A 14,349-nucleotide genomic window follows, 5' to 3' on the forward strand; every position below is an offset into this window, starting at 1 on the left:
CCAACACTAATGGTGAAAAAGTATACATAGAAAAAGAAGTCGCTGATAAGGTTGCAGAGATTTTGTAGAGTGTATAAGAATATTTAATTGGACAGTTATGAATGTGAACAGTTTCAACTCATCCATAAAAAAAGTGATCAAACTTCGCAATGAGATTTATATAAAAAGAAAAAAAACAAGTACAATATTAATCAGTGAGGTGCTATAATCAAATTAGCATTAATTAATAAGCTTATATTTTTGAGTAGCGCTGCATTAATTAACACGTTCCACCTCTGCCATTTTTCAACATCTTATCACCAACAACTCTCATTTCACGAGCAGGTATTCTGCGAGAAGCCTGCCAATGTATCTTCGCGGCACCGCTGTTATTTATAAGCACAATTAGCCATGTGATAATAAGCTCAATTCTCAGCTAAATACGTCCGTTAGAATTAAGCCGCATGTATAATGAAGGCTGAAGAAAATCTATCTGTTTAATGCAGAGAGATGAGTGGGGATGAGGAGCGGCATTAAGGAGGTTAGGCCTTTAGAGACCTCGGGGTTCACCAGTGTTTGAGGTTGGATGGCGTTAGCGCCGGACACTGGCTGCTGGTCAATGCAAATAGCTGTTGATGACATGTTGATAATTGCTGGCCTCTACGGGGACCCCGGACCACATGCAGATCCTCCAGGGAGGATCAGAAAGGCCTGGATCAATTGATACATGGCCCCAGCCAAGGTCCTTCACTGATTAGCAAAGACACAGCCAGGGGTATCATGTTTTACAGTGAGATTACCAGGGTCATTGTGGACCAAAGGTATTATGTCCAACTTGGTGCCCTTTAGACCAAACTTCTTCTGATTTCAGACAAACCCCCAGTTTTCTTTTCCAGTTTGATAAAGCCTAGAACACATATAGGCCCAAACATTATGTGTTCAAAGGAAGACAACCGAAATGGAATATTTTCCTCTTGCTGAAATATATGTTGTTGTTTTTTTTTACAGGATACAAGCCGAACAAGATGCTAGCCGCACAACTGTTTAGCTAGAGGGCGGACATGGTCACGGCTATTTCCATAATCAGATGGGTTTGCCATGATCCCCAGCTCCTGGGTTCACTTGTCAACTTTGATGAATCTACAGCCTCCATCTCTGCTGCTCCAAATTACTGGGACAGCGCGGGAGACAACAGAGATGGAGGGAAGATGGGCGCGAGTGAGTGAGGGGGGAAGAGAGGGAGGAGATAAGGCCCGCGCTGCTTTCAACCACTTGGATCAATCATCGGATCATTTACCTGCGAGCACGATCTGCCCGAGCGCCTGCGTTACCGTGTCTGCCGCACATGAAAGCCGGATTCCCACACATCAACAACAAATTGTCATTGGCATTCCATTTATGAGCCATCACATGCCATCATATCCACTCTGACAAAGAAGAGCTCCATCAGGTTGGACGGGTGGCCAGAATTTCTTAACAAGACCGTCCCCGTAAAAAAAAAAAGGTACTCGCCCCATTTTGAATTCATAAAGGCTGGTTACCATTTGTCTATTTGAATATCAAAAGAGGCTAGCACGGGGCCCCTTGACTGTTAAAGGCAGACTCCCATAGCTTCTACCAAGCAGGTGTGTGATGATCAATTATTAAGGATCCCGCTCTGGTTACTCTTAGTGGGAGGTGGAATTGGGGATTTGGGGGTTTTGCCGTGGTGGGGGCACATCTTTCTGAGGTGAACCTGGAATGGGGGAGAGACGATGGAGAAGGGGAGAGCGAATACTATTTACATAAAATTAACAGTTCAAAAGAATGAGTTCACACACCAATCAAACTTGTTAATTGACTGTCAATGGCGTGTCCCTGAATATACAACACAACTACATTATTCATCTTAGGCCCTGACAGGGAAGACAGTCCAATTTGCATGGGCGTTCTAAACGTGATCAACAACCACAATGCCACATGCATTTTTAATAGGCCAGAGATGGGATCCTTTAATATTCATAAGGGTCAAACAATTGCATATGACATTAAACTTTCTATAACAAGGTAAGTATTTTTCAAATGCTAGCCTTAGCGGTCTAAATGGCCCACAGAGATAAAGGGCCTGTGAATCAATGCAGCATGTTCATGTTGGTTTATTACATTTTTTTTTCCATCAGATTACAAGAGCAACAAACTTTATTTCACACAAATATCTGAGCAATATCTTATTTCCAATTTGGTGTTCATTAAAGCTTTCAAGATAAATGAAAAACTTAATGGGAATTTTTCGTCCCATTTAGTTGGCTGGTTGAGTGTTTTTCGTGAATTGGTTAACGAAACAATAATACTGATGGACCAACCAGCCCTTACAGCAGAAAAGGCCAAACAAGCTTCCAAGCAGGGATGGGCAATCTGGCCCAAAAATAATATCAAAATCTATTTCAACGACCTAAATGGAGATCTTTTATCTTGACCTGTAGACTATGGTCATGATTGAAATAGCCCATAAATCTCCCCATTTGCATCATTAAAACACAGTATTGCATTAAAGATGGCTCTTTTTGGCACAAGTTCCTCATCTGCCATGCTGCCACCTACAACTGACGTTACATTATTCACAGTACGTCACTCAAGAGAGAGCCATATAAAGCCATTTGTCCAATCAGCATAGCCATCAGGTTTACAGTATATTGTAGATCGCTACTCAGTGTGGTCATGTGAAGTGGAAACGGGCGGTAAGAGGACGGTGGATATTGCGATCTCTACGATTCGCCTGAGCAGTTGGACGCCTACAAGATCGGTCATAATTTAAAATCACCAGTCCAGTGACTTCAGCAGCGTTACTGAGCTGTATTAATGCTCATGCATTATCAACCTTTATTTAATGGTAACAACACCAGACCTTTTTTCTAAAAAACCCAATGACATGTCAAAAGGTCACCCTCCCCAAAGACGTCCTCTCTCCCTCTCTCTCTCTCCATCCCTCTTAGCGGCAGACAGTAACATATATGTAAATGTGCTCAGGAAGCGCCTGGCCGTGTCCACTTCCAACCCTTAACAGTGTCTCGTTTCAGGCTGGTGTGTCTGAGGTGTTTCTAATTGCAGTTTTTGTCAAAGAGCTTCCAGAGATGACCAGACAGTGCTAGACTATATTCACAGCGGTGTCGGAGCCCTCTGGGCCCCCATCGTGTCGAAGACGTCTCCAAGTGTCATTAGCGGAGCTTTGGAATGGTATAGATGAACTGGGCCAGCCTGGATAAAATGACCTGGTATTGACGAACAGTCAGGTTTTTCTGCCTGGTTCCAAGGACAGAGAGAGGTGGAAAATGGCTCTGGCGCTCCTATCAGATATGCTAATGGTCACATTTCTCCCCATTGAGACCTCATGCATAATTTAACCAGGAAAATGATAATACAAAATGTGTAAAATAGGTTAGATTAATATGGTGTAACTTTTCCCTCATGCAAGGACACATGTAACCAAGCTAAAAGGGTAATAGCAGTACAGTAAAAGCTACAGGGTGGGTAATTAAATGTTAAATGTAATTAATATTTGTGATATGTCCTTTCATGGAGCTGTTACTACATCTTTTGAGTGCTGTTTACAGCCTCACCATGGAGTAATGATGAGTGAGGGGAGACAGAGTGCATCTCCATGGCAAAAGGACAACTCTAAACTTTTGAGAGATTATTTTTCAAGTTGTTGTGCCTTTCTTTAATATTTCATACTGAATAAAGACACTTTTTTTTTGACATGTGAGTAGCACTAGGCCAGATTAAAATCCACGATGCTGCCTTTATGGTGCGTTTCATCTGGAACTTAACTTGATACATAAACTATAATTTACTTTAAATGGGACACTCTTCGGTTCACTTTTAATCCCTCATGGAACATTCCTAATATATGTGACAAATTTCTAAATTTACGTCTTGACTTTTCCAGTTTAGTAATTTTTCTTCTTTTCTTGAATATTTCAGGGTTGGCAAATAGCTCAAAATAGTTCAAAATGTGGGGATCAAAAAACTGAGGTTGAAGTTTTGTTGAATGTATTTAAGTGCATATATTATTTCTGCTTTTTTTGGCAGGGATTTGATATGCAACGACTGTTTAATCCTTGTGTGGTGGATGGCAGTTTGTCAGGGATGTGTGCTGTGATTTCATCTTGAACTGGCTTCAAGTCTGTGGGGCTCTTTCAGCATTAGTGCATTCAAAGCAGATCACGTCTGGGAGTGGGAAATGATAAGAGATGGGCTCATGTTGTGCTGCGCCCTGAGGAAATCCTGCCTCTTCTGACACCTCATTTCTACAGATACAAACCTTTCAGGAGAACCACAACCGTTCTCTCCCCATGTTAGGCTTCTCATTTAAGGCTCCATGGGAAGGGGGGGAGGGAGATATTTGCCTTTTTTATTCCCTTCTCTTTTTTTTTTCTTCCCACTATCTCTATTTTTTGCTTCCTGTTTGTGCTCCAGTTTGAGCCTAACCCCTGTATGCTCAACTGTCACACAAAATCAGTGTTACTTAAACGGCGACATAAATAGCCGTATGAAGTGCACAAAGAAAGGCAAGTACAGGGCATTTCTGAATGCATTCTCCCAGGTCTAAAACTGCACATTTATTCAGAAAACAAACCATAAGCATATGCTCAAAACACAGGGCTCTGACAAGGACAAATTTAGAAGAATGCTATAAATTACACAACTATAATGAGCCATTGTTGAGGCAACGTATGGTCAGTCTGAGGACAGGGACACTGGCCTTTCCCCAACCCCCACCTTCTCCGAGCTTATGTGTATTTTTCTGTTGTGCCTGGATGTCTGCCCTCGACATGCCCACTGCATAGACACTGAACCGTGTGGAAGAGTAACACTGTCATGTCAGCTCTGGTCAATTTTATGGTGGTCAGGAGCTGCCGCTCAGTACTATAACCAAGGTCAGGAGAGCCTGACTGCTGGATGCTCAGGGAGACACATCTGAATGCCACCGGGCACGAATAAACAAATAAATAAATAAATAAATAAATCTGTCCACCAGCGTAAAAAAAAAAAAAAATATGTTGACAACAAAATATAACAAGTTTTGACACAATTTGGTTTCATTTTTGTGTTGTGTGCTTTGTGTATATTTACTGCTGCTATAATAATCTTAAAATCAATAGACAAACTCATATATACATATATATATATATATATATATATATATATATATATATATAAAAAGAAACAAGACAACATTTAGTCAAAGCTGATGTAATGAAATTGTCTGCCGCTGTGGAGAACTGTGCCACACCAGAGCCGGGCTGTGGTTGAAGAGTGATGGAAGGGCATGGTTTTTCATTGCGTTAGGCAAAATGCCCTGCTGCCTTCAACTGTCCCGACCTCACATTTTTTGACAAATTGGTTGTGAGGCTTTTACGACTGATGCACATATCGCAAAAATCATTTCTGCCAAGCTTCCTCTATGACCTGCCCGTGGGACATGACAAGCCCCTCCATGCATCGCTCTATCAAACCGAATCTTTCCAGGACAATGCAAATTATGACAAATTCCATCATCCTGCATTATGCGCTTTCCTGCTAATCTCCCTAATTCGAGAGAATCGGGGAGGGTCTCGCTGTTTCAGCTGAGGGGCATGTTGTCTGATTGAATGATGCTGAAACTGCAACCCTCAACCCCCGTTCTTTCTCCTTTACCCAGCTGTGACCACCTCGTCTCTTCTGTCTTTTCATATATTTTTTCCCACTTTTTGAAGCTATGTCTGTTGGTCTGGCTGGTAATTGGAGCACTAACTTAACCTGGGCACAAAAGAATTATGTCAATGCCAAAGCGCTGTGGCACAAGCGTTGAAGTCTAACTGTCAGTCATGGTGAAGTTAAGTGTGTGTGCGCGACTGTGTCTGTATGGGTGCAATATGAAGGATAGGACACAACAGTTTGAAATGTCTTTGCTGCATGTGACAGTGTGGACATCAAAAAACAAACAAACAAACAAAAAACAGCGACATGAGGCTGCTTGTCCAGAGATACAAGTCCTCTGTGTCCAAAAACATCCAGCTAAACACACGCAGCCTCTCTTTCCCTGCCCCGTTGCCACTCTGTTGCTTGTAATGGACACAACATGTAGTTCACATAAACAAGATGACTAACAGACAAACAAAAAAAATGAAAGACAGAGTAAACAAGACAGTGGAAGAGAGCAAAAAGGGAGATGTAGTCCCCTCTCACCTCAACAGATGGCAGTATGGCTGCATTAAAAAGGCAAGCACGAGGCATCAACAATGCTACTCATGCAAAGTCCACTCAATCCACTGACAGTCTGGCGAGACAGCATCCAAGTCTTCTTGTATTTTCCTTTACCCTTTTTTTCTTTTTTTTTTAAAAGTTAAGTCAAAATGTTTGCATAAATAAGAGGCAAATTCCACCAGTGAAACAGAGAAATATGGATGAGGGAAAATTGCAAAGATGCTAAGATTTTGGACGGTTTTCACTGCGATATATACACTCATTTTTGCTCTAGATTTATTTTTATCATCAAATATGGAAATTTAATTGCAGCTGACAAGTGTAATCTACAAAGGAAGATTTTCCATCTAAGAAATGTCTGCTTATACTAACTTTATTAATGTTAAAAGAAGCCATTTTACGGTTAATGTGCACCAGAGACAATAATACTCTCACTATGGCAACTTGATAGAAAACAGTGTTCTGAAAATGCACTAAATCCCTCCTGAAAAATAGAGCAAATATTAACATTTGTGTCAGCATCAAATCCAGCACGATAAATCCTGACATGTGGAAAATATTGTGTTCTCTATCTTGTATTGAATGAACTCTTACCCTGAGCATCTTTGCTTCATTACATTACCTAGACTTGCAGGGCCTGACATCCCCTTACATAATAAATCCAGATTATCAATAATAAATATATATTAAAAGTGAACATGCTGATATGTCCGCAGAAAAAACACGGAGACCGTATTTTATTCATCTGCAGCAGTTTTTAACTCGGTAAAAATGTGCTCTGATGACAATGGCCTTTGAAAAATGAATGACCCAGGTTAAAAGTTACTACTCAAAAGAATTGCTCCATGCGAAATTTATGACGAAGCGAGTGGCCAAAAGTAAATGGAGTGTGAACGCTAACTCTTTTCTGAGTCATCTGCAGCGCTGCTAAAAAAAAACAAACAAAAAAAACAAAAAACAAAACTTAATAAATGAAGACAAAATGGGAATGCTCACACGCTGTTGCATGTGGACGTAATAATCATTTCTAACCAGAGGCGTGTGCAGCTTGGAGCATTGCAGAAAACATGGCAGAGCTTAATAATGACAGAGATCTTCTTTTAAACAGCAGCTTCCCTAAAAATACACGTAACAGTGCTGTACGGCAGTCAGTAGGTGAATCTGCTGCAGTAACAAGCCATCGTTCACACCAACCCATTCTGGGGTAGGTGACAATTAGTGTTTGTTGGCGACATCAATCATGGTTTTCTCTTTGTTACCACAAACAACAAAACACTTTATTCATTTAATGCTGGACGGTTATGTTAAATTATTTTTCTGGCTGATGGCTATCAAAAACATGAAGGCAGAATGCAGTTTTTATTTTAATTTAATTAAATTCTCTTGCTGCAATGCTCCTCTAATGCTTCTACATTTTTTGAAAAAAAAAAAAAACAACAAAACATTTCAATAAGTAGAATTGAAAAGGTGAAGGGGCTGCATTTCTCCCTGACACTGTTTCCTATTAGTTCCTGCATGTCGTCACATTAGTATGTGTGGGAACTGGCCCCTGTATTGTTCCGTCTGTATTTACCACACATGTGTATATTTCACAAGGAGCATCTTCCAGACCCTCCTTATCTGTGTGTGTGTATAAATATATGTGTGTGTGTGACTGTGTGCGTGTGTGTGTAGGCCCTGTCAGCTATGCCCTCTCGTCACTGCAGGGGGAAAAAAACACACCCGGGCAGCTCTGAATATAGTGGCTAGTTACCATAGTAATGGGATGGTCATACGTCTCTCCTCTCTCAGACAGTGATGGGAGTGGACAGGACACGCCGCTATGCTTTTTATCTATGCATTTGCTATTCAGTTATTTCATTCCGCAAATAAATAAATAAATAAATAAATAAATAAAAAGCCACGCCACCCCACCTCTCCCTCTCCTGTTTTCAAATGGAAGGGTAAAATGGGAAGTAAACAGTTGGATGTGGGGTGATAATTCACGCGCGGCACTACAAATAATGATGCGTTTTTGACTGAGCGCTTGTGATTGCGTATGTAATAGCGTGGGTGTCTTGTCGGATTTCGGCCGCAGTGGGATCTTTGCATGACGCTTCTCAGATGCCTTCCTGATGTCTCTGAACCGTTCACCCCCTCCGCTGCTCAACAGCAGTGACAAAGTGAGAAGAAAACAGTCTCTCACACGAACACACACATGCATACACACTCAGGTCCACCATTTATCGAATAAAATCATATATTTGTTTATACATTAAAACTGATGACAATCGTCTAAAATGCACTAAATGTTAATTCTACACAGTCAGGGCACAGGGGTGAAGGACTCCTGTACATTGAGGAAGTTGACCATTCACTAGAGACACAAGAGACCTGTGTCTCTTGCGGCTTCCAGGGTGATTAAAGATGGCTAAATGGTACATGTCTACCTATAAGTGCACGTACACACATGACGTATGCATATCTAAAAGTGTCTCTCCACATCATCCAGTATGTAAAAGAGGGAAAGGGCGGCGATGGCTGTGGCTATCCTGTCCCTGCTACCCGTGGCTTGTTGACATGAACCAAGGCAGTCAGGCACCAATAATACATGAAGAGCTGTTCAAAGGCAATTAGGATCAGTTGTCAGGGCCGGGCCCATTAATGAGTGGGAGTGTGGCAGGGGCCGGGGCAGAGGCACAGCGCCGGCGTACGTGGCCACCCGAGAGTCGATGCACTCTGACAGATCCAGTCCTTACCCTGTCCTCGCCTGGTACAAGCTGATACCAGCCTGTTCCCACGTGGTGCAGCAGCAGCAGCAGCAGCAGCAGCAGCAGCAGCAGCAGCACAGGATAATGTAGTACAGAAAGCATGGGGAAATGACCAATGCCATGGCAGGTCAGCAGGGGGGATGGGGGGCGTGTGGGATGGATATGGGAGGAACATAATTACCTCCTCTGCCATCGACCACTTCCCATTAAACTGCCCCCTCGTCAGATTAAAAAGGTGGTCTGATTCGGACACAAGTAATCAACCCACATCTGATAGCTTCAGAATCGTCACAGGACGTAGCAACAACCATGTGTCAACGGGGGTGGGGGGGAGGAAACGGGGGATTTATACATACAAGGCCGTGTTGACGAGTATGCACACATGTTGTGGGTACACAGACCAGCACACAAGCAAACATTTGTCAACAAATCTTTAGGTACAGATGGCTCGAGATACTGCCTGTGTGCTCAACTGCTCATTCTGTTTGTCTACACATGCATCTTTACCTATCTGCATGTCACAGAGTGCGGTTGAAATGCCGCATACCTGTCCCTGTCAGTCAGTCATGAGTGTGTTACAGCAAGTCACCCGTGACTCACTTTAATGACCGAACCAGTTTACCTTGTCATGCAGCCAGGGCCCATCACAAAGAGCACACAGGTGCATGTGTGTGTCTGCGTGTGTCTTTGTAAGACCTGGCCTCGGGGCATACAGCCCGACATGCCACTGCGCCAAGGCCTTGCTGGGTTTGATCAGCGTGTTTCGTGTGCGTCCTGTTCAAGTGAAGACAGTTGACCCCAGCGTTTGGGCAGGACGAGTAAAGCCCACAGAGACAGACTCGGGCGATGTACAGAGACAGGAACTGAATCGATGCACGCTGGGGAGAGAGGCTGTGAGGTGAAGCCCGACTGTCAGTCAAAACCCTTTTCTGACTCTCTGCAGACAAAAGGTTCAACTCATTGCACACAATCCAGGCATTCAGGGGAGGAAGCAGGCAGCCTGTTCCACTCGCGCCTACAGTGAAATGAAAAGGAAAAACAAATCTGTGTTAACATCCTCCGCCGCAACTGGGAGCGAGTAACTACACGTACGGAAAAGAGCGCCGTAGTTTTGAGTAGCCTTCAATCTCAAACCGCTGAGCCTTCAAGACCTCATTTTTCATCGTCTCAATTACTCGACAACTGTTCCCCTCCTGGCCCCACCCCTTCCTCCCCGCCTCATCTCCCCCTCCTCCTTGGGCGAAAGTGATCATTTGTTCTTTTATTAAAGTTGATAACATCCCCTTGCATTGTCTGAGCGTGCACGCCGGAGAGCCGCCCCTACTGTTCTAGCCTCCAGCGCTTCGTATTATTGGTGCATTATTTCACGCATGCCCTCCTCTTTTATCAAGCGCTTTTTGAAGTAATGTTAATAGACTAGAAAATTGAGACATTTATGAAGTATGGGCCGTGTTTATGAAAAAATCCATAAAGTATGACGGGGGGAGAGGTGAGATAAAAGCAAGGTTTTAATAGATTATGGCAAACAGGGGAGAGGCGTCAGATGCTGACAGGCACCTCCTCTGAGATCCCTCATATTTTATGGGATTAATTTTGTTATATTAGAAATGAAGTTAAATGTCCTAATTAATCTGTTCGTGCTGCATGAATACCTCCCCAAACGCGGATGCACGCGCGCACACACAGTGATTTTCGGCTAATTACTCTTGCGTGGTAATTGAGGTAGATGTATTCTCTAGATGTAGGTTAAGGAAGTTTGGGGAGGTGGGGGGTGATGTTTGATGTAATGGGGGGGGGTTGCTGAATTGTGCATGTTGGCTCTTTTACAGTGTTGAAACATTCCGGGTGAGAACAACAAACCGTAAAACTGAAGCACTTAGCTTAATTTCTGCATTTCATCACGAAAAAAAACCTTCGCTTCCTCACTCGCCGCACTAGCTCATTTTTAGCCGTCGCCTCTTTGATTGTTCGACATAAAGAACCGCTGCTATCTTCACAAACACATCACGGCCCGTTTGTTCCCCCGGCTACATTTCTAATGGAAAACGCTCTGACACATCCGTAAGTTTATTTTAAAACACAGATGGTGAACGATGTATTTTGTGGCGTGACACAGCAATCTCAGATGCCTGCCACATAAGGCAATGTCAGCGCTCAAGTCAGTTTGGGGATCACATTTCATTCCCATCGACTGTTTCCTTCAATTAATCTGCCAATTATTTTCAAGATTAATCTGTCAGTCTATAAAATGTCCCCAATAAATGTTTCCCAAAGTGTCCAAAGTGTCAGACTAACAATCCAAAAAAACTCAAGGATGCTTCTTTTACGATCAAAAGTGAAAAACAAAAGCAGCAATTACTTACATTTAAGGAACCGGCAAGTGTTCGACATCAATCAATAATCAAATAGTTAATAATTGCTTTCTGACTGACAAACCTATTTATAGACTGTAGCATCTCTTCTCTCTATTGTCAAGTATCTTATAAAAGTCCTTAAAGTAATCTTAATGTACAACTACTTTATTAGCCGGAAATAACCTATGTTCTACATTTAGTTCCTCTTTCTGGCCCTACATGGGTGGCCCAGCCTCACCGTGACTCAGCCTGACCTCTGAACTTTTCATCAAGTGGGCCGGACAGAGTTCAGCTCATTGTTTCTAAACATTAAGACTCCCGTGAGAAGATTATTCAAATTCTGCCACCCGCCACAGTACACTCCTCCCTTTTTTTTGACGCTAATTGGCAACGTCAGATCCACTTCCCTCCCGATGCCTCACAGTCCACTCTGACAATTTTCAAAAATCCAATGCAAATCCTGTCGCCGGCTTGTGCGAGGCAGCCTTCCACAATATTGAATGTCACTCACAATTAGGGGAATGAGGCAAAGGGGTTAGCGCTCACCAGCAACCTGAGGCTAGTGCAGTCTGCTCCCAAAACACACCCCGCAGAATCTGATCAGTGAGTATAATTTCCACTGCAAATATCCCAGGGGTGAGCCACTTACCTTAACAGGAAAGAGGAGATGTTTAACAACCATTCAACTGATAGTCTTTCTATTCAGGCCCGTTTTGGCTATTGTGTTTGCCTCTGTTAACGCATCTCCGAAGGGAATGTGACGGAGCAGGCGGCATTAATCTAAATAGACGTGGAGAAGAAAATCCCGCAGTTTGAGACTCCTGTTGTTAACTCGGACTTCAGTAAATGATACGTCCGTTTTTTTTTTTCCCCGTCTGGCATCTCATAAGTGTAATAGTCTGTAATTTGTACAAATGGATTCCTGTTTAAAAACATGGAACAATGCTGGCTAAAGAAACAAGCTTGTGCTTGTTTTTTTTTTTCTTTTTTCTTTTATCTGGCTCTTATGTTAATGCAGCATAATTGTTTAAAAGCCTCTTAAGAAACAACTGACAGACAATGCAGTAATAACTTTTTTAGTTCCTTTAAAAGCATGCCATTACTTTGCTTTTGTTGTAGTGAGAGAATTTGTTTTTTTATTTTTTTTTCCGAAATAAAAGCTGGATGTCTGAGAGCATCTTCTGTTTTTTATCGAATTGATTGATGTAATAAAAGGGCGAAATGTCTCATATCTTAATTAGATTATGCAAATCATGTCTGAAATAAATGACAGACATTTGCATCAGATCTCTGATAATAATAATAAAAAAAACAAGCAAACAGCAAAACGAAACAATTAGTGGCAAGAACTTTGATACCACTGCACTCATAAATGATGATATTGCACTGCACGTAGTACATATTACAGTGAATGTAACCTCAACAAAGTGTCAATCAGGTACGGAACAAACAAAGCATAAATTAAATCACTGTTTTTGTCTGTATAGCTTGCGGCTTTTACCTAAACTACCGGCTTATCATACATTAACATACAATAAACCAAGAGGCCCCCAGCTTTGACATCATAAAGGTTAACTAATTCTTTAAATCAAGTCAGATCTGAATCTGTCAGCTCGCCAGGCCGAGCCGACATTCAGTCAGCTCGCCGTTCCCCGAGAGCTGAAGCTGAGAGACATGACAAGCCGGGCAGATAGATGAAGAGATGGATGGAGTTTGAAGGTCCAGCATCCATCACATGCCAAACCCTGATGCGGTCCCACTCTTACCTCCACCAGCACCACCCTTTCGCGGGGGGGAGGCCCGACTGCAGTCAAATCCTGCAGGGCCACAGTGGCATGTTCTGTCAGTAGCCATGTGCTGTCTCTCAAACAAATGGACACTTGACAAAAGAAGACGCTGGTCCCAATGGAGATGGACGTTGGTCAGTTTACAGTTCTATTTGACTGCAGCACATTCACACAGTTAGCATCATTACACCTAACAAACCAGAAAATAAAGTCATGAGTCATTTATCAAAGGCTTCAGTCAGTTGCTATGTTGTAACTCATTGCAGCCGTAAAGAACTAATCGAAGTGTGTCAGATCAAGGATCCGCACCATGTTGTACCCCGTCATAGATACCAGCCACCTAAAAATGGAGAAATGAAAATGCAAGAAAAAGTCAAAATCTTATCTCGTAATGTTTAAGAAATTGGGGAATAAATTCTAGTCTCTTTATTTGGATCCACACCAAAAGTTAATAGGGTCCACTCTGGGGACAAAACCCATCCTCCATCTAAGTATTGTGGAAATCCTGCTGACCAACCAACCAAACAGCGGACACAGGTGAAAACATAAACAACCTTGACGTAGGTAATCAATCTCCGTGGTAATCAAGCTTTAATTGTGGTTTAATATTTGTTTCAGTGAATATCAAATGCCATATTTACCATTCCCATTAAAAACACTGACTCCAATCAAAATCGCAATGAATCGTGACCCAAAACTGCGGGGGAGCCATGTCGCCAAAAAGAAATTGACAGTTCGTGCATATTGCTGCTTTAAGATCACACATTCGTCCCTTTAATTATTTCAAGTTCAACGCCCCCTCCCAACCCCCTTGTGTGGATGGATTCTTCTTTTAATTACTAATTATTTTCCACAGAGTGTGGAGAGCTCCAGGTTATTTGGTCTCACACAGAAGCTTTTCTGTCTGTGGTGTAACCAGAGCTGGTCGCCATGGTGTCACACGGCGAGTCACCGAGGAAAAATTGTCATTAAGATGGAGTCAACGTGGTGCTGGTGAGAGGAGGGGTGGCAATGCATGCTTGCTCACAGCGAGGGGGTAATTGTATCAATATGTAAAAATCTTTAGCTGTACTGAAGAGTTGTTAATATATTTTTGATCAAATTAAGTCACTGTAGCGTGGAGGAGGAGCAGACACACTGGGAGGCGACGCAGGGGTCGTATGAAGCGGCGTGCACCGCTCTGAGCGAGCCAACTCCTCTCGTTGTTTTCTCAAATTGCTTTGGATATGAATGATCATTAGAGGAATGAGAGAT

At 42.5% G+C, this 14,349-nt stretch overlaps 1 protein-coding gene across 2 annotated transcripts in view; it reads right to left on the reverse strand.

Moving 5' to 3' along the window:
- Positions 1-14,349, reverse strand: part of dph6 (diphthamine biosynthesis 6) — a 59,928-nt gene that overhangs the window by 13,245 nt on the left and 32,334 nt on the right. The window contains exon 13 of one of the 2 annotated variants that reach the window (XM_037072116.1): positions 8,501-9,969. The exons of the other annotated variant lie outside the window; for it this stretch is intronic. Within the exon in view, the coding sequence (XP_036928011.1) occupies positions 9,934-9,969 (36 nt within the window). The 3' untranslated portion in view covers positions 8,501-9,933. Of the gene's footprint in view, positions 1-8,500; positions 9,970-14,349 lie in introns of those variants that run through there. 2 annotated transcript variants of the gene reach the window in all.

The sequence above is a fragment of the Acanthopagrus latus genome, chromosome 16, assembly GCF_904848185.1.
Source record: "Acanthopagrus latus isolate v.2019 chromosome 16, fAcaLat1.1, whole genome shotgun sequence".
In the NCBI taxonomy this organism is placed as follows: domain Eukaryota; kingdom Metazoa; phylum Chordata; class Actinopteri; order Spariformes; family Sparidae; genus Acanthopagrus; species Acanthopagrus latus.